Source organism: Ischnura elegans, chromosome 8, assembly GCF_921293095.1.
Source record: "Ischnura elegans chromosome 8, ioIscEleg1.1, whole genome shotgun sequence".
Lineage (NCBI taxonomy): Eukaryota > Metazoa > Arthropoda > Insecta > Odonata > Coenagrionidae > Ischnura > Ischnura elegans.
The window spans coordinates 6,483,937-6,502,929 of NC_060253.1; the positions used below are offsets into that span (position 1 = coordinate 6,483,937).

The 18,993-nt window shown below is 39.4% G+C and overlaps 1 protein-coding gene across 1 annotated transcript in view; it reads left to right on the forward strand.

The window, feature by feature from the left end:
- The window catches only part of LOC124163724 (uncharacterized short-chain type dehydrogenase/reductase y4vI-like), a 28,623-nt gene continuing 9,630 nt past the window's right edge, over nucleotides 1–18,993 (forward strand). The window contains exons 1-10 of the mRNA XM_046540798.1: nucleotides 1–199; nucleotides 2,058–2,181; nucleotides 2,771–2,877; nucleotides 5,003–5,176; nucleotides 6,796–6,938; nucleotides 8,617–8,750; nucleotides 10,236–10,291; nucleotides 10,432–10,605; nucleotides 14,721–14,844; nucleotides 17,011–17,117. Of these exons, the coding sequence (XP_046396754.1) occupies nucleotides 107–199; nucleotides 2,058–2,181; nucleotides 2,771–2,877; nucleotides 5,003–5,176; nucleotides 6,796–6,938; nucleotides 8,617–8,750; nucleotides 10,236–10,291; nucleotides 10,432–10,605; nucleotides 14,721–14,844; nucleotides 17,011–17,117 (1,236 nt within the window). The 5' untranslated portion in view covers nucleotides 1–106. The remainder of the gene's footprint in view (nucleotides 200–2,057; nucleotides 2,182–2,770; nucleotides 2,878–5,002; nucleotides 5,177–6,795; nucleotides 6,939–8,616; nucleotides 8,751–10,235; nucleotides 10,292–10,431; nucleotides 10,606–14,720; nucleotides 14,845–17,010; nucleotides 17,118–18,993) is intronic.

The window sequence follows — 18,993 nt, forward strand, 5'->3', positions numbered from 1 at the left end:
AGAGAGCGCTGCAAAGTCCGAAGATACTCCGAAAGCCAAACCGATACAAATGAGAGCATAGCAGTGTTGTGCGTGGAGTTCCAGGAGCCAGTGGCTTACCTCGAATATGGACCTCAACGGCAAGACGGCCATTGTAACGGGAGGTGCCAATGGAATTGGACTTTGCATCGCCACGTGTCTGCTGGATAATGGAGTCTCGGTTAGTGTGGACCCCTCTTCATAAGTCTGTAAACCACCATAAAACCGGGAGAGCGAGCGATTCTCGTTGGTGGTCCGTCGCCAAGCATTAGGAATAGTAGACTCTCTCTGGTGTGCTATCGAGGTATACTTGGTCTTTTTTTATTTCTTTACCACTTTGGTGGAGTGCGAGAAATGGGAACAAATAGTGAGTAATTTTATTGGCAGAGTACGTTGCCTTCCAAAATTGAAAAAATATTTTTGGAATGGAATCTGGAATTTTCTTTTTTCCGACAGAGGCAGCAACGCCTGTATTGATGGCAGGCAGTCTTTGTATCCTTATTCAATTTTTAGTCTTGTTCGTAAAATTTTCATGTGCGGAGATATTTAATATTGGAGGTGGTGTGTGTGTCTCTCACTCAAATATCCTACCGTTTTGCACTTTTTCCTGCGCCATATTTCCATTAATATGTTTCCTCTCCCACTGTTAATGAAGCACTAATTACTGGGGTACGTGGTAGCTTGGTGTGTACATCGCTTGGCGAGATAAGTCTCGGGTTAAAATATCGGATGAAGCCATCGTATACATCACTCGAAATTCCGTACGGGGTGTCCCAGGGAAAGGAAACCTGTACTTCACACGCCAGTGAAATAGTTCGGGGTGAGCTCTACCTTCGCCTATTCAAACCGACCTACTGGGATCACCGAGTGAGAGAATGTAATTGCCTCAGAATACAAACGTTGATATAAATGATGGATTTTGAGGATTTTTTTTCCATAAACTAACAATGGGAAATGAAAGTTTGGAATTCCAAAATGTACTCACAGGCAAGATTGTTTTTAGTAATGTTCAGCATTCACATATAAGCCCGTAAAGGGAATAATGCGAGCGGGATGCCACCCGAAAGATTGGACCGACAAAAAGAGAGGTCGTGTCTCGATGGAACATAAAAACGGTGGCTCTCAATGCAGAAAGTAAAGACAATGTTATCTGCAGATTGCATCGAAGAATAACGATATTTAAAGCCCAAAGTGAATAATAGAGATAGTGACGGCGCGGCGGTGACAATAAAACGGATGCTGATAAGATTGAGGCAACGAACTCCATTCTCGGTCATCAACGTAGCTCACGAGAAAAAGAATAGAGAATGAGCATAATTAGCGGGAGGAATTTAGACAACTGGGGGACTTATCCCCATACCCCTTACTAATAAGGAACCCTTTAGGGTTTCAAAAAAACGCTCAGAGTAGCGTGAAAGGGGAAAGGGAACTTCGAGCAGAATATTAGCCAAAAATATCTCTGGCGTCCATTCTCGCGTTCATAAATTAAGTCACTGACTCGTACTTGTTGAATTATCGTGTAAGCATGCCTTAAAAGCGTTTTTTCTGAGGGAAACCTGAATTCTGGAATCAACGAAGACGAAAGAATGATATTTTAAAAATACTCACAGCCATCTGATGGAGTGTTGCTGTCAGAGGCGTAAATAAGAATATGCTTTCGGGGGGGATAGGTAGCCAGGGGGAGGGGAGCGACCCCCCAGACAACGAGGGGTACGGAGGAGGAAGAAACTTTGTGACATGACTCGTGTCACTGCTATGATATTAATAAATGATCTTTAACTTTAAGCAGATGCAGTTATTATAAGTCAAAACTAGACAATATTTTTTTATTTCTCTGAGGCTTTTGGAGGGAGGGTGATCTATCCCTCTCATAGTAACGCCACTATTTGCTGTAAATGGGGACAGAATTATCTAAAGCTCAAGCCCCATCCATTCATTTTTGCCATATATTTACACTTGCCTAATGATCCGGAACTAATGATCATTGATAAGAGCCAGACTTCGAAGGGACTTGGTATGCAATGATAAAATGCTTGCAGGTGGCGTTACTGGACAAAGACAAGAACAAAGGAGAGGAAACCAAGAAGCAATTGCAAGAAAAATATGGAAAGAAGAGGGTGGAATATTTCATCTGCGATGTAACCAATAAGGATGGCTTTCAAGGTTAGTAAAATAAAAAATATGTTCCATGCATTCCATATTTCATGCTCACGTAAAGAAAGCATTTATTATACCAAATTACGTATAATTTGATGAACAATGCTTGACAATTGAAACAGATTGCAAAAGGTAGAAATATCTGACTGACTTACCGAATAATATGGAATAACAAGTCTATCGTTAAAGGTATCAGAAGACTGACGTTTGAATGAAACATAAGCTCTTCCTTATCTCTCACTGCATTCCCTCAGTTTTCCTTAACTATTCATGCCTACCCTAGTTTGCTCTAATGCTATAAAGCCTGGGGTGTAACGAAATGACTATGATCGATTTTCCTCCAAGCATTTAATGACTCTCAGGCAACCCTCTCGGAAAAATTCGAAAGAAAATGTTCTCGAACTTCCTCGTTCCTATGCTTATACAAATATATAAGCATCCGAAAACTTGAGATTATAAAATGGTCAAGGGTGTATCGCAAAGCGTAAACAAGTGTTCACTCATTTATTAATATTACATGGTAGTCATTTAAGAGCAGTAATAAAAACATAAAGAACGAGAAATTAATTTTATATTTTATCTCACTTCGACACAGGTGCGGTAAAAGAAGCTGTGGATAGGTTTTCTAAACTAGACATCTTCGTAAACAACGCGGGGATCACGAAGTCAGATCGATGGGAAGATGTGATCGAAATAAACCTGGTGAGTAAATCTACGATGCTCCTCCTCATTCTAAATCTACCAAATCTTGCGCCAAGTCCAGAACATCCAAAACTTGGAAGATCACTATTATTGTGGACACCCTACGATTAGAGGCCAAGGAAGATGCATGGGGAATTTTAACCTTGGCACTCAAAGGCTCCCACTTTACGACAATATATCTTTCTTAATCTCACATTACGGCCCAACTCCCGTCATGTCATTCATTTACCATGCTCTATTCCTACTCCACTGACTAAACATCCTTACAAAAATAGCACAATAAGTATACTAAACGAGCAAGTATGTCAAGCAGTCAACACAGCAGAGAAATAAAAAAAGTGACAAGATTCATCCGAGAAAAAAAAGTGATTTCCAAAATTAAATCCTCAGCGTAGGAGACCACTAACGATAGATGGAATCCCATAGAATTCAAGATTAGAGGCAGAAAAACGGGCGTAAGTCAGACGTAAGTAATCAATTGACCCCATCAGGGCCGGAACTTCGAGTTTTGTTTTAGGGCAAAGATGAGTTTGCCGCCCCTCCCTCTTTTGATACCCCCAACACTAAAATACGATACAACCGTAAGCTATTTTTTTGAGATGCGGTAGTTGAAAACACCGCATGTTTGCTATTTAGAAGTTTTATTGATATTATTGTTAAATAATTAATGTGTTAATGATTATTGTTAAGCAATTTAATTTGAATAATTAGTAAAAATTTTAATAAACTTTTCAATTTTCGCCGCCCCATGAAATCTGCCGCAGATGGCGCGCGCCCCCTCTGCCTCCCGCCCCCTCTGCCCCCCGCCCCCTATTATATATAGTTCCGGGCCTCAGCCCCATTTCTATCTTTCGATTCGAATTCTTGAAATTGTCTGGCAATACGTGAAACAGCATTTCAAGCAACATTTATTCCAATAATGGATGATAATCCACCACATTAAAATAAAAGAGACTTAATTAGGGCATGACTTAGTGAATCAATAAAAGTATATAAGAGAAATAAATAAATATAAGTCTAACAGTCCTTTTCTTAAAATGCTCCCCTTCATTACACCTACACAACTTTTCTCCTAACCAACCATTTGGAGCACTTGCTCGTTTGTTTTTCCACTCCGTCCTTCTCACTCTCTCCACCGTTCATAACGTCCAAACCCCGTATTTCACCAGTCTCTTACCATCCTGGCACAACACGGGGGATGGAAGGGTGGGGGTCAAGAGCACGCACCCTCCTCCCCAACAACGAAATATTTATTGAAGGAAAAAAAATTACTTTCCCCTTTAATTTTGAAACAAGTGTAAAAGTGCCCTAATATAAGAGTGGATGGCGACATTTGGTGGAATTGTGTAGCCGGAAACGTAATACATGATAAAAACACAAACAGTAATTACCACACTATTTAATTTAGCACTCAGCGACCGAACATGGTTTCAACACTTTGTGTCATTTTCGAGGTTGAAGGTTCAAGGGGTTGAAAATTGAAAATGAAAATGGCACAAAGTGTCGAAACCATGGTCGGTCGTTGAGTGTTAAATTAAATGGTGTGGAAATTACCATTTGGTTTTATCATGGACATAGCAAACTTCCACAAAAATGAAGCCTGGAACGATTTTATATAGGAAACATAATCACAAATACATTAATATCGTATGTCCCCCAAATTTTTGAATGGCCTAACCCGGATTTCGATACTATACACTATGCCATTCATTCCAAGGTCCTTTTAAAGAGGAAAGGGAACTTTGAGAATGAAATAGTGAGTATTGTCGAAACTTGTGTCAGACCATTAAAAAATGTGTGAAACATAGAATATTAGTATATCAAAGATTTTGTTTCCAGTGCCAAAACTCCAACTTTCTCTTTCGCATGGTTTTCAATTATGTTCTTCCAACAAATCTTAATATAACACCACCTGATTTCTCACCACATTTAATTACGCGCAGGAAAAATAACATTCCATGACAAGTGATTGTTATCCCTGAATAAATGGAATGAAGAAGAATAATTAAGAGGAAAAAGGTCATAATTAAAAATTAAATTTAATAAAAGAATGAAGTTAAAGGGAGTTTAAATAAAGAGATGTTATGAAGCTCTGAATGATGCGAGACTCTAATCTTCATTCCAGATCGGGACGATCAGAGGTGCGGAAGAGGCCGCGAAGTACATGAGCAAGGAGTTTGGAGGCGACGGCGGAGTAATCGTGAACATTTCTTCCATTCTCGGCCTGCTCCCCTTCTCAAAGGCACCGCCATACGCCGCATCTAAGCATGGAGTCATCGGACTCACCAGAGCACTTGGAGTGAGTGCCAAGTAATTAATTCACACCCGATTGTCATCAAATAGTTGTCTGCCCACTGGCAGGTCCCCGATAGTCATGAAAAAAATCGATTTTGATTAAAATCGAAAATCTAGTTATAATGGTAAAAAGTCGATGAAATCGAGATGGAGCCATAATCTTCGAGTTCCGATCCAAACTCGATTTCTTCTTATTTGATCTTGACCATTTCGTTTAATGTCAGAAGCGTCACTAACGGCCTATGATGACGCCATCCGTCAGCTGTGAAAGGCTCTTGTCTCAGGCCGGAAAAATTGAAAAGGCGTGCCCTATATCATCAAGAAAGCATCCCATTCCCTGGTCTTTCTTAAAAATTTTAGAGGGGGGCGAAGTATTACAAGCGGAGAACCCAAAATTTAAATTTGCGTGCATTTGTAAATTTTTATTACTTATAACTTAAGCATGTAGGGTGCATCACAAAGCGTAAACAAGTGTTCGCTCATTGATTAATATTATCTGGCATTCATTTAAGAGCAGAAATGAAAACATAAAGAACGACAAATTAATTTTATTTTTTATCTCCCTGCAATACTATATATCTACTATTCTAAGCTGTTTTTTCTATTGTTGAAATGTGTAGTTTGAGTTTCATTCGAGTGAGTAATAAACATGTTTTTTCACGCACTGTTTTTTTCTAAAGATCCGTCGATTATTTTAATTAATAGGTATTTTGGTTCAAATTCCGATTTTTCTTGAAAAGTCGAGCTTTTTATTTCGATTTAAAGCCGATTGCTCGAAACATCGATTCCGACCAACATTTTTCCATCAGTATTCCCAATCGCTAAATCTGTCTCCACCTCCTGTCACACGCCTCCTCCCCCTCCCTTGGTATCCCTCCAAATTCTGTTTATCTTCAGTCAATTTTAGCTTTCTTTTTCCTCTTCCCTTTCCTCCTTCCAGTGTTCCCTCAATTGCTGCTGTGGCGTTACGTCTTTAAATCTTCCAGATTCCGAACGTAAGCCCCAGACAAAGGAAACTCCGATCGTCTGTCACTAGCTAGTAGAGGGAAAGACTCCACAAACAAGAATAATCGGTACTTAAAGAAACAATTGTTACAAAATTACAAGTCATTTTCAATCAATATCTTTTAGAAGTAGAAATATTCAAAATCATAATTATTACAGAAAACAACGAAGATAACTAAAAATATCAGAGGAAGCATTACCAAAGACTGAGTACAAGCTGTATGGCTTTTTAGAGTAGAGACTCTTTATGACAGAAATCAGCCTCTGTCAGCCGAGCAATCTGTCCACCGCGAGCGCCGAAGCAAGAGAGAGCTTGCCGGCCTCCGAATCGTGTCAGGGTGGAGGGGAGGGAATTTGCAAAGGAGTGGAGGGGTAATAGGGCGATGCTCAAGTTAGCTGCATCCGTGCAAATCTGCCGGAAGGCGCCCCTGTTGACTGGCACCACTGCAAAACGTCCGTCAGTATGCCAAAACGGTTCGAAAGCGTTCCTTTTGTCTTTGAGTAACTGCATATCAAATGAGATATATCCAATATCGTATTTATATACGTTAATGACGTTAAAGGTGACATTTATAATCAGAGAGCCAACGAATTCATCCTGACAATTGAACACTTCAGTGTCCTGAGGTGTACGAGGCATCTGGTATCCGTCACATCGCAGTTTGTCCAGGGATCACCGACACCGACCTAGCCAAGAGGTACACGCAGGAGTACATCGACATCATGGCTAAAGCACTCAATATAAATAACATCAAGCAAAAGTAAGTGCTAAACATATATCATTTAAGCGCTGCATATCAGTCCCACGCTCGGGCGAAAATATCAAGAGAATTGGGTTCGAATCCCGGCTCATCAAAATGATTTTTTTGTGGTGAATTTTATCTTTGGTGTAAATTTACGCGTGAATGCATAATAAAGTCTGAATCACACGATCATTTTATCCGTCATTTCCTAGCGATCACTCGCAAATGATCGTCGCCGGAAATTGTTTTTCGCTATCGCGATGAGGATTCCCTTCACTTTTTTTCATCACTCGTCCGATCGCTTTTCCCGTCGCTAAAACCGTCACCATAACCCCATATCAGCCAATCAGAACGTATGCCCATATGCCATGCCCATATGGCATATTGCAGCGCAACGTTTGACAATCGTGGGAACGGCATAGGTAAACAAACACGCTGTATATTTTCGTTATGCGGGTCCCATGACAACGAGCTGCGATATCGGAAGTGATGCGAGAAGCGACGGTAGGAGTGACCGTGTGATTCAGAAAAATGATCACTAGAGCGATCATTTAAATTCCCGTGGCGAAAGGCGATCGCTCTATTTGATCACTTTTCGCGACGAAAGGAAATGATCGTGTGATTCAGGATTAAGTTAATTTTTCATGCAGCGCTTCCCCTGTATAATTGTATAAACCTGTATAAAATTCGTATACATTCTCATACAATTGTCATGGCAATGTACAAGAATGTATACAAATTTTATACAGGTTTATACAACTTTTTCATAGGGGTTTAAGGCCTGGTTATACGATACATTAAAACGTACGGGTTAATGTCTAAATGTATGAACGCGAGAATGAACACCAAAATGCACCGTGTAACCACCCAACTCGTGCGAATGCATGAACGGAAAATAGAACCTGTTCTAATTCGGTTCATGCATTCGTACATGCTCCGTTCCGGTCCACCAAAATCGTTTACGTAAACGTACATTAGCTTGTACGTGTTAATGTACCGTGTAACCAGGCCATTAGAAAAGATCCGTGGTAAAAGAGCGATAAAGTAAGGTTTATTTAACCGTTTGTGGCTTAGTGAGCACGACCTCCGTATCCTCTACCGCGGTGTGGACTTGATACGTCAACACCTTGTCGTCACTCCCCAGTTTCCTCGCGAGTAATTATCCAGTATAATTGTGTCTATAATTTGTGTTAATTAGACTGTTTGCAGATTGTGTTTGACTTGTGAAGTAATGGAACGTATTGTCGCTCCCAATTTTTTTTGCCGTAACCCAGGACAATTGTGTATGAAATTTGTGCTTATCTGATTTGAAATAGTAAATGTGAACGTTGGATTACGGAAGATAAACTCAACTAGCCATTGCAGGAAAAATAAAGTATGCAAACGGAATACGAAGTCGTTCCTTCCTCAACAAGCACCGTGGAAATTAGCGAGCGAACTGGGAAATTTTATGAAAGCGGAGATAGATTTTTTTCTTCTGTGGGGGCGAACGAGGAAAAATTATGACTCCAGAAATCAAAATGTTAATGAGGAGTGTTGGCACATATTGACTGATAGATCAAAATTACAAACAAAAGTTTAATGTCCCGCAAATGTGGATTGACACAATAGTTCCTCGTCGAATTAAATTTTTACGAATGTGTGAACTTCACATCTGTGGTGTATGTTAAATGTTTTCTTCGCAATCTTTTCACAGACCTGAGAACGTGGGAGCGTGCGTCCTCGAAGCTGTGAAAAGCGCACCCACAGGGTCAGTATGGGTGGCAGAGGACAACGAACCAGGCTACGAGATAGCAATCCCATTCTACAAGACACTGAAAAAATCGACCGGCTAGAGGAAACATTTCTCAAAGGACACAGCTGAGATCGAGTAGCCATTGCACATGGAAAAAAACTACCACTGCACTCTCTACACAGCAAAGGGCTTCACATCCAACGAATTTAGTTAATTTAATAAGTACCTCACATATTCCACAAAACATTCAAATTCCAAATGAAAAGAGTCATTTTATCATGATCAATTAATTCAGCCTTGAAGAATAGATACTAAGTTCATCCCTGTAATATTGACTATTTGGTATCGTAATTCAACTCATTGAAAATGGTAAATATGCTGACATGAATGGCCGGTGAGAAATTCTGCAGCAAGCACAAATACGAATAAAAAGAGAAATAAAATAAAACGGCTTTTAAAGTGTTGTAATATAATAAGCTACAGCCATCCATTTTTTTACCCTAGAAAAAATATTCCCGGTTGAATTTTCTGTAGCACAGACAAAGAAAAACGTTAGGATTGGATAAGTCTCCTATATAAAACTGTTCCACTATTTTCAGAGCCATGTATAGGAATAATCTAGAAGGTAAATAGATAGTCCAGCATTATCTCTAGAGAAATACTATAAGGAGCCTTTAGGAAGTGGTGTTTCGATATTTATTGAGAAAGGGCTCAATGAAAGATGGCAAAGGGAAAATTTTAAGGACCTTTGAAGGAATATTTAGCGGAGAAATTGCAAAAGCGTCGAAGAGGGCGCTTACCAATTGACATTTTTTAAATTTCCTAAAACATTCAATCCTGAAACATTCATCAACTTTTCCATATCATTCTTATCACGAGTGTACATTGATAATGCTTTCGTATCTTTTTCTTTTCTACGCTCACGTAAAGTGAATTTACTCGGTTCATGAATGCACTCACGTAATGGTCAACTTTTAGCGTTTTTTCATAAATGATATGGTGCGGCAATAATGTACCCGCCCCACACTATTATTTGTTGAGAAATTGACTGAAAAAAACGACAAGACACTTCTTCGAAAAGGAAAGGATCAGAATGAGTAATAATCTTCTCTATTCAACAATCCTAATAATGCAAAAGTTTACACATTAATTACACCCGGAGAACAACATGCAAAAACTCTTCTCGGGATACCGCGTGGGTAGGATTATGTAAGGGCGCCGACATTTCGGGTTCCGACTCGCTACCCTTTCTCACGGCTACTCATGAGCACTTACAAAAAAAACGTTAGGATTGGATAAATCTCTTGCATAAAACTGTTCCACTAATTTCGGAGCCCTATATAGGAATAATCTAGAAGGTAAATAGATAGTCCAGCATTATCTCTACAGAAATACTATTAGGAGTCTCCTGGAAGTGGACAAAAATGATAGGTTAAGTGTAGCCGTGAGAATGGGTAGCGAGTCGGTACCCGAAACGTCGGTGCTCTTACATAATCTTACCCGCGCGGTATCCCGAGAAGAGTTTTAAAATCCTAATAAGTAATGGCTTGACGCCTCCCTCCGCTCAATTCTGCCTTCAGCCGATTATTTCACACCCAAGTATTTCTTCTCTTTCACATCCATCACTTTATGTTCCGTACATTATTATCCGGCAGAATAAAAAAAAGGAATGATCACGCAGACATGAAAAAATTAGCTGATAGCAGAGGGGAGTGGAGAGCTGCGTCACAGCTAAATTTGGACCCACGACGATGATAACGATCGATAAACTGCCAGCGAGGTCCACATGAATACGGACACTGTATTCGCATTCGCCGGAGAGTGCGGATTACAGCATATCAGCGGAGTATCTTAGCAATGAACCTCAACGGCAAGACGGCCATTGTAACGGGGGGTGCCAATGGGATTGGACTTAGCATCGCCACGTGTCTGCTGGATAACGGAGTGAAGGTAAGTTGAAGGTAAGACCTTCTCCTTCATCTTCACACCAGTGCGCATGATCAAGTGACAGTGAGTCTACGAGATATTGGGTACGATGGGATATGACAGATAAAGGAATTGTGAGAAGGATGCACGCAAAGGGAGGTGTAGTAGCTAATTATGAATAAGTATTTAAGCCGGTTTTTGGACAATATTAGGAATTAATTATCTGATAACTTCAGGCTTTACTTTGTGAAACCTCTCCATATTGGAAATAAAGAAATAAAAACTTTGTAAGGTTCACTGTTATTTAATTATGGGCACGACCCGGGTTTCGTAACTTGGTGACGTCGTCAGGTGATTGATCTTACATGCGTCTTATATTTATACACACCGCTACCTTCCTTAGCTCTCGTCTCCTCACCCACTTTAACCCCGCCCTCCCCTCGCTGCTCAGATACCTATCCTCACAGGAAAAAACCCTCGTCCCAGATCAAGGCTGCCCCTTCCCCCCCCCCACCTTCCATTCCCTGCTTAACCCCCACCCCCACCCTCTCAACCAGTCCTTTCCCTTTCCGATAGATGTCCTCACTGTCATATGTGTGTATAAGTGTATGGTGCATGCAAGATCAGTCACCTGACGATGTAACCAAGTTACGAAACCCGGGTCGTGCCCATAATTAAATAACAGTGAATATTACAAAGTTTTTATTTCTTTATTTCCAATTAATTATCTGTTGGATGAACTTCCCGTAAGGCCCTTTGCACTCACACCGATTTTGGACGGCCGGTAAAATATCGTTCGTCCACATTCTAACAGTGAACAATCAATTGGAGAGCATGGGAGCTTGCGCACACACCGACCACGTAACGATACCGATAAAAAGGAGGGATGGCAAGAGAAGCGAAACGAAAATGTTTCGTTTCGACTCAAAGGGAAACGAAAATACGAGGCCTAGGTTTAGTTTCGTATCTGCACGAAATTAAAATCACAAAAGAGTTTAGTTTCGACCCGGGACGAAACTTTACTCCCGGGAACGAAACTAAATTAATCGAACCTCCACTGCTCATAGTTAATATTTGATCCCAGTAGTTGAGTGGAGGGGGATGAGAGAGAATAGCTTCGACCCATTACGTTTGAATACGTGTAGAGAGGTTAAACATTGAGCTTAAAAATCGAATGGCCACTTTGCATTCGCCGCTCTCCTGTTGGTGGTAAAAATATGAGTGCCCCTTTCATCTAATGGCGGAGGTCGAACCTCTACTTCATTCAACCATACCTCTCTCCCGGGAACAAAACTATTGAAATTTTACTGGTTTTGACTTTGGTTTAGTTTCTATTGTCATACCTGATAAAAAGTCGGTTAGCAGCCGATCATTGCCTCTGCGCATCACAAAAACCAAGCACTTGATCGTTTGACCGGTTAAAATTCGGCGTGTGTGCAAGGGGCCTTTGATTCCAGAAGCCTTACTTCAATGGCGGCAATCAGAGAAAAAGTCATTGCGGAAACAGGTGAAATTATCGTGGGGTTGAAACGTGTGTGCAGGCCCTAAGAGTACGTAAAGGTAGAAATAAAAACCGAAGTAAAAACGGATGTAATTTATAAACAAAAAAGGGAACGGTCGTTAACGAATACCCCCGAATTGTGACCGGCTCAAGGAAAGCAACCAGACTCGAGAGATGTATGGGAATATAGGGAGTTTGGGTGCGCACGTGCGCATTACCGTGGCTGCGGAGGTCTTCATGAAGGTGCCGTGGGTCCGTCTTTCGGGAGCAGCAACTCTCTCAGCGAGGTCGACGAGAGCCTCACCTAAACAAAAATGCGCTGCCAAACAGCGAGCCAACACAGCTTTTAATATTTTGGGCCCCATGTGGGCGTTAGATAAAATAAGCCCCTGTTGACTCGTGTCTTGGTCAGTACTGTGGTGGAAGATTCCACCAAGCGGCTCCATCGCCATCCTCAAGAGTGAGAGACGGCTAAAGGTCTGGTTTCGCTGGGGCGTGCCGCGGCTGCGTCCGGCTGCCGGGTTCGGTCGTCGCGGTTGGACGCTGCGGCAGGGTGGTTTCTTTCGGGCGTCCCGGTCGCAAGACGGCTGCGGCCCGTCAACATTGTTTTGAGCAGAAAATGCATTTCAGTTTGAGCTGTTTGCCTCTCAAGAGGTTTGCCTTGAGCATGGTGGTAATGGACGACGATTTTCTCCTGATACATTGAGCCTTCGCAATTAACTTTGGGGATATTTTTTTTCATTTTTAAAGCCGTGATTTTCACGAAATGGTCAACTTCATCGTCTTCTTATGTCTCTAATTATTTCCAATCTCTTTCTTGCTCTCTCTTCAAAATATTCAGCCATCCTTGAAGTAATACTTAGCTGCCTTTGAAGTCTTCCTCAATTTCGTACACTCCTGTATATCGGAGTCTGGGGTTAGCGCTCTTGAATCGTCTGATTTTGTTTCTTCTTAACAATTTTTCTAGCAGTAATGGTTAAGAGGTTCTTTGGCCTAACAGCTCAACGTCGATGCCATTTTGACGTTTTGACAGGAGCAGCAGAGCCTGTCCCGAGCTTTTGCTTTCGCTTGTATTTTAAGTAATTGTCCCCTACATTCTTCCACATTTTCTACAGTCCACCACCACTTTACCATCCCTCGCGCAAAACACCCTCCATTGACCCCCCTCATCATATTTACATGTGAAAGTGCAATTTTCACAGGAGTGGTTCGGTTGGAAATGATTCATTCAAAACTAAACATAAATGCAGTGAAAAGAACCAGATGGGTGTATATAAGCTGCGCTGTGACACATCCAACTGCAATTCTATGTACGTGGATCAAATCAAAACTGAGTGTGTAATTAAAAAAGGGTGGTTAAGCATAAGGAGCGTTGGGTAAGATCCTACCTCTTATCTTGGCAAGCATTTGCTTGGCTCTAAACACACGTATAATTTTACTGGCAAGGTTCTCCATAACCAACGCAAAGGCAAAAGTTGGACTTTTTGAAGCCGCTGGAAATTTCTATGGCATCTCAAAACCAAAAATAGTGCACGGTAAATGGCCTTTTGTACTCTTCCTATTCCTCACCTCAACTGTCATCTCTCCTCAACTTCAAAACGAACACGACGGCTCTTTGTCCGTGAGACACTTGTCCAATACTCCTAAAGCCCCTCCTCCAATTCATAAACACTCCCCTTCACCTTGAAAAAATGTATGAATTAGCTCGTTACACCCGCTGTTCCACCTTGAAAATGACTTATGTTGCCGAAACCTAGGTAGGTAAATGATAAAATTATGAGGACCATCGTGACGTAGGGATTCCACAAATAATATCAACTTCCTTGAAATCTCAATTTGGCATTGCACCTCTTTTTTTACACGCCTTCACCCTTAAAATTTCTTTTTATCAATCCTCTTCTTTTTATCAACAACACATAGAAACGTTATTTTAAACAAACAATAAACAAAATCAAGCATCAATCTAGAAAAGCATTAACATAAAAAATATTCAATAAAATATAAAAAAGAATTGACATAAAAATAATACAATCAAAGCTCATATACGAACGAAATTAAATAAATTCAGTTAAATAAAATAAATAAAAATGAATTTTAACAAGGCACAACGTTACGGCCCCCTCCTCCAATCACTAAAAAACCCCTGTATACCTCCAAAATTATATACATTTGGTCGCAACATGTATAATTCCACCTTGAAAATGGCAAAACCTAGGTCGGAAAAATAATAAAATCCAGAATACCATATAAACGTTTTTCGGTCATTAATTTACCATCCATTAGCAGAGGGAGCCACAATGAAATGGTTGGAATGGACAAAATAAAGGCACCCGTCAGAAAAAATGGAACGAGGAAATGTAAATGATGTATTGAATTTGAAAAACTACCGTGTAAACGTCGACGTAATTGGCATAAATGAAAACAAACGAAAAGGAAAAATTCCCTGAACTAGAAATCGAACCGCAGACCTGCCACTTTCCTAAAATCGGAGATCCTGCTTTTGAGCACAAGAGTTTCACAGATTTAGTTAGCCTTCCATATTTAATATAGAATCAAATTATTCATAAAATTTTGTATCGATCGGTGAGTAAGAGTATCGATTCAAAATTTAGCACTTGATTGTATTGCGTGTTTTCAGGTGGCGCTATTGGACCGAGACGAGCAGAAAGGAGAAGGAAAGAAGAGAGAGCTGCAAGACAAATATGGGAAGGGAAAGGTGGAATTTTTCGCATGCAACGTGGCCGACAAGGACCAATTTCAAGGTTTAAAAAACAGAAAAAACTTTAATAAGCTTATATAGTAGACTAACTGACCCGGTGAACTTCGAACCGCCTAATAATCAATCAACTGTTTAGTTTCACCATTTATAAATCAAGAGCGGCTGTACTGATCTTAAAATTTTTTGACGAATATAATAAATTAAGAAAAAAGTCAATAAACTAAAAAAATAAGCTTTAAAATGGCTTGTTAGGAAGACATTTTCTTTATTCAATTGTCATGAGAATTTTCATATTTTTATTTTTTAACTTTAGAAATTTTAGGCATTGTGGTCTTAAAAAGCAGTTAATAAAGTCCTAGTTATATCCATTTAGTTGTTAGCCTAATTGTGTTTTTAACCGTAAAAAAAATGTTTTAGATAAAATTCTATTGCCCCTATCTTGGAGTAAGTTTACGCAACACTAGACCGATGCTACACTAACGGTTAAAATCTCGTATGGAGCAGCATCTAGGTGTATGCCATGACTTGTGGCGCGCTGGTCGTAACTCGGTTCGGAAAAGTGAAGAGCGTAAACGTGCCCCAGTCTATCCTTCACATTCAGCTTATTCTCTTGAATCAAGTACATTCTGATGTACAACAATTTTTGTTTCGTTATCAGGCGCAAGAAAAAAATGAAGCGGATGGTTTACCAGCATGGGAACATGAAACATATATTTGACCATGAGAAAAGCATGGGTTTTCTAAATTCAGTCCACAAACACTCACATTGTGAACTGTTATCCGCCATTGCGAATGCAACACGAATTGGAAATTTAATTAGTTTAAATTCAAAGAGCATAACAGTTGGGGTCATGGGAATACTCGGAATGAGAACTTCCTCATCTTTGAACTTCCTTCGAGTATAGTCGCGTGAATCACATTCATTATCAGCTTTTTAAATCACCAAATGCTTTCCATTGCATAGTTTTGGTTGGTTTAGGTTTAGGAAGCACAAAGACCACCTACCCTACCTTCAGCGGCAAATTGTGGTGTGGGTAGCCAGGCACATCCAAGAAGTTAAAAAATTCAGATGGATACTTGATGACTTCGAATTCGTTTGTTACACAGTCAATATATTTACGTGAATGCAGAGTAGCAACAATTTGATTATGAATTAAAAAGTTTAAGTCATCCACAGATCTTCGTTCTTAGCCGCCAAAATTGGTCGCTCACTCAACCATTCGTAATTTTTGCTGCTATCAGTCACGTGAAACGAAATTGCAAAAATTTCGAGGAAATAAAACCTATCTCGTCGATTTGTCGACAGGAACACGGCCATTACCGATGGTCAAAAATTGCTTGGAGATTTTTTTACTCTCACGGTGATGACGTGCTTGTTGACGACTCAACTCAGACAGGGCTTAGCTCGAATTAAAATATTTTTTAGACAATTCCAATATTTTAACTATTTATAATTTAATGGTTTTTGAATTGTTACGAAGATTAGTAATTAAATTGGTAAAAACAAAAAAAAACTTGACTGCTTTTGCAGTGTTACCAACTCCTAAACACATACCCCTAAGATCAAGATAACTTTTTCCGTGAGCTTGTACCAGTTTTAAATGTTTACTCTGTTATCCGGGGAATAGACAATTTCAAACCACCAAATATCATTCAAATCGGTTCGGCCCATCTCTAGTTATAAATTTTAAATGGTATAACTAACACGATTTTCGACTTAGTTTTATATACGAATAGGGTGGGCACATAGAAAAAATTAGTGATAGAGGAAAAAACGAAAAATAACAGTAGGGAGCTTAGGGGGAGAGGTTATTTCTTACGCCAATATGGCCGATACATTACTTCATTCATTCACAGGGTGCCTTAAGCGCAAACATACAAATAAATTCTGAGGTAAGGAACATATAATGGAAAAAAGACGAGGACAACGGTGCTTACTACAATTGAAATGCACTCTTCGAAGACACTTTTTAACGTAAAATTCACGCACTCAAACATTTCGTTTACTTGCTGAGGGTTAAATCTGCAGTCGAGTGCATTCTAGATACGGATTGCAAATTCCAGTGTTACACTTATATCTTCGGGGCAACTATCGCTTTAGTCTTAGTGTACTACATTCCAAAATATACCTTTTCCATTGACGTTTGCAAAATAGACGAATGCAGCACCAGTGCGAGAATTAATGATACGTGACATCGCTTCAATACAGGAGCAGTAAAAGAAGCAGTGGATAAATTCTCAAGATTAGACATCTTCGTAAACAACGCCGGCATCACAATTTCCAGCAGATGGGAGGACGTCATTGAGATAAATTTGGTAAGTAACCTGACATCATCAGCACAACATACTCCGATCATATTTTATATCCATCGTTCTTCCAGTAATCACTTCCAACAGTGCACAAAATAACTACTAGATGTCTACAACATATATAAAACATCTTCAGCTGATATCTAGAAAATACCTTTTAATATCTTTCACGTATCTTCTAGACTTTTGTTATTATTTGAATGTCCGCTTTTCTGATATCTACAAGATAACTTGAGATGATATTTTCTAGATATCCATATTCAAATTGGACCCACTGCGAAAATTCAGTATAAAAGACTAATATTTTTCGGTATTACAAGAGTTTATTTTTCAACTGACAGCCTGCTGGTGGAACATTCTAGGGTGTAGGGTGTGGTGTGTGTAGGGTAGGGTGCCTTCCGGGGATTCTTCCTGAATATTGGAACCCCTCTAGCATTCACCTCTTTCTGATGGGGGCTTCCTCCCCCGATTCCAAATTTGAAGTTACCAAAGCAGCTCACAATTTCCTTTTAGATTTCTCAAAAGAGTCTTCAACGTTATCAATGAACGTCGATTCAGTGCTTGCAGTATGGGTCTTTAAGAATTTTTAATGCAGGTTTTTCACAACTTATTTAAACACATTCATCAGGGCTATGAATGAATATGAATACATTAATGTTAAAACATGAAAGGTTATGGCAACGATTTTTTAAGATAATAAAAAAAGAATTTAGCTGTAAATTTATTAAAAAGAAAAGACTACAATATTTTGACATGTACCTTTTATTCCGCTGAATTGGATTTGTTTATTGATGGTAAGTAAGCTGAGACAGTATATAGTTACCTATCAATTTTGATTAATTCAATAATAATAAATTTTGCTTAAATTGCCGATGTCTGCTCTTTTCTCAAAAATATTTTTTTTCCAAAATGTATCAATTCTTGAAATAATCTTTTTGTTAAATTACTTTCAGTGTCTAAAATTACGGTATTTTTTAAGGCTAAGCATGGAATAGTCATATTCTAGGCATCTAGTAGATCTTTTAAAAAAACAAGCTACCGTAACTTAAAATTGCTTTTATAAACAATTGCCAGAAGAGTTGCCTTTGCTACATTAGTGCACGTGCGTACAATGACTTCATGTATCCATCCACCAAAAAGCATAGCAGTAACACTTTTTTTTCGAGATTCGAGTGTTTCTTGGTCAATTTCACTGGGCATATGCAATAAGAATCTCAGCTCAAAAATGACAGATTCTTGACATCTAATAAATATATTTAAACATTCAAGACATTAAAGACATTTTCTAGACATCTAGAAGATATTTAAGATATCCAAGGCATAGTAGACATTCTCTAGATATCTAGAAGATATTTAGTGTTATGTGGGTTATTGCTCCCTTGTATGGTCAATGTCTGCTCCCACTAATCTTGCCATTCTAAACAGAGTAACGACTTTTTTCGCAAAAACATTTAAAAAATTTAGAAGCCCAAATCTCCGCGAGGCACCTACAAATTCCCACTTTGACAGTCCTGTATCATTTCCTTCATCAATATAACCTTCCCGCCATACCCGTTACAATTCCGTACTCCGCATGCCCAGGTTATCAACAATTAAGCGTTCTCTTGCCTTAATATACACTCTTTCCGTCTTAATAAATTCTCTCCCGACTCATATTGGCTCCTTTTTTATCAATTAAACATTTGAATAACTTGGCAACATTTTACTTAATACAAAATACCTAAATGATATGAAAACACATAGGATGTGGCCACCGGATCGTTTATTTATTTTTTTGCTTTTTTACCGTAAAATATGGGATTGTGCTGACGTGTTTATTTCTTTTTTTTTGCCGTAATTGAACTTAAAATTGTAATTTTTGCTGTACATGCACCACTTTCTT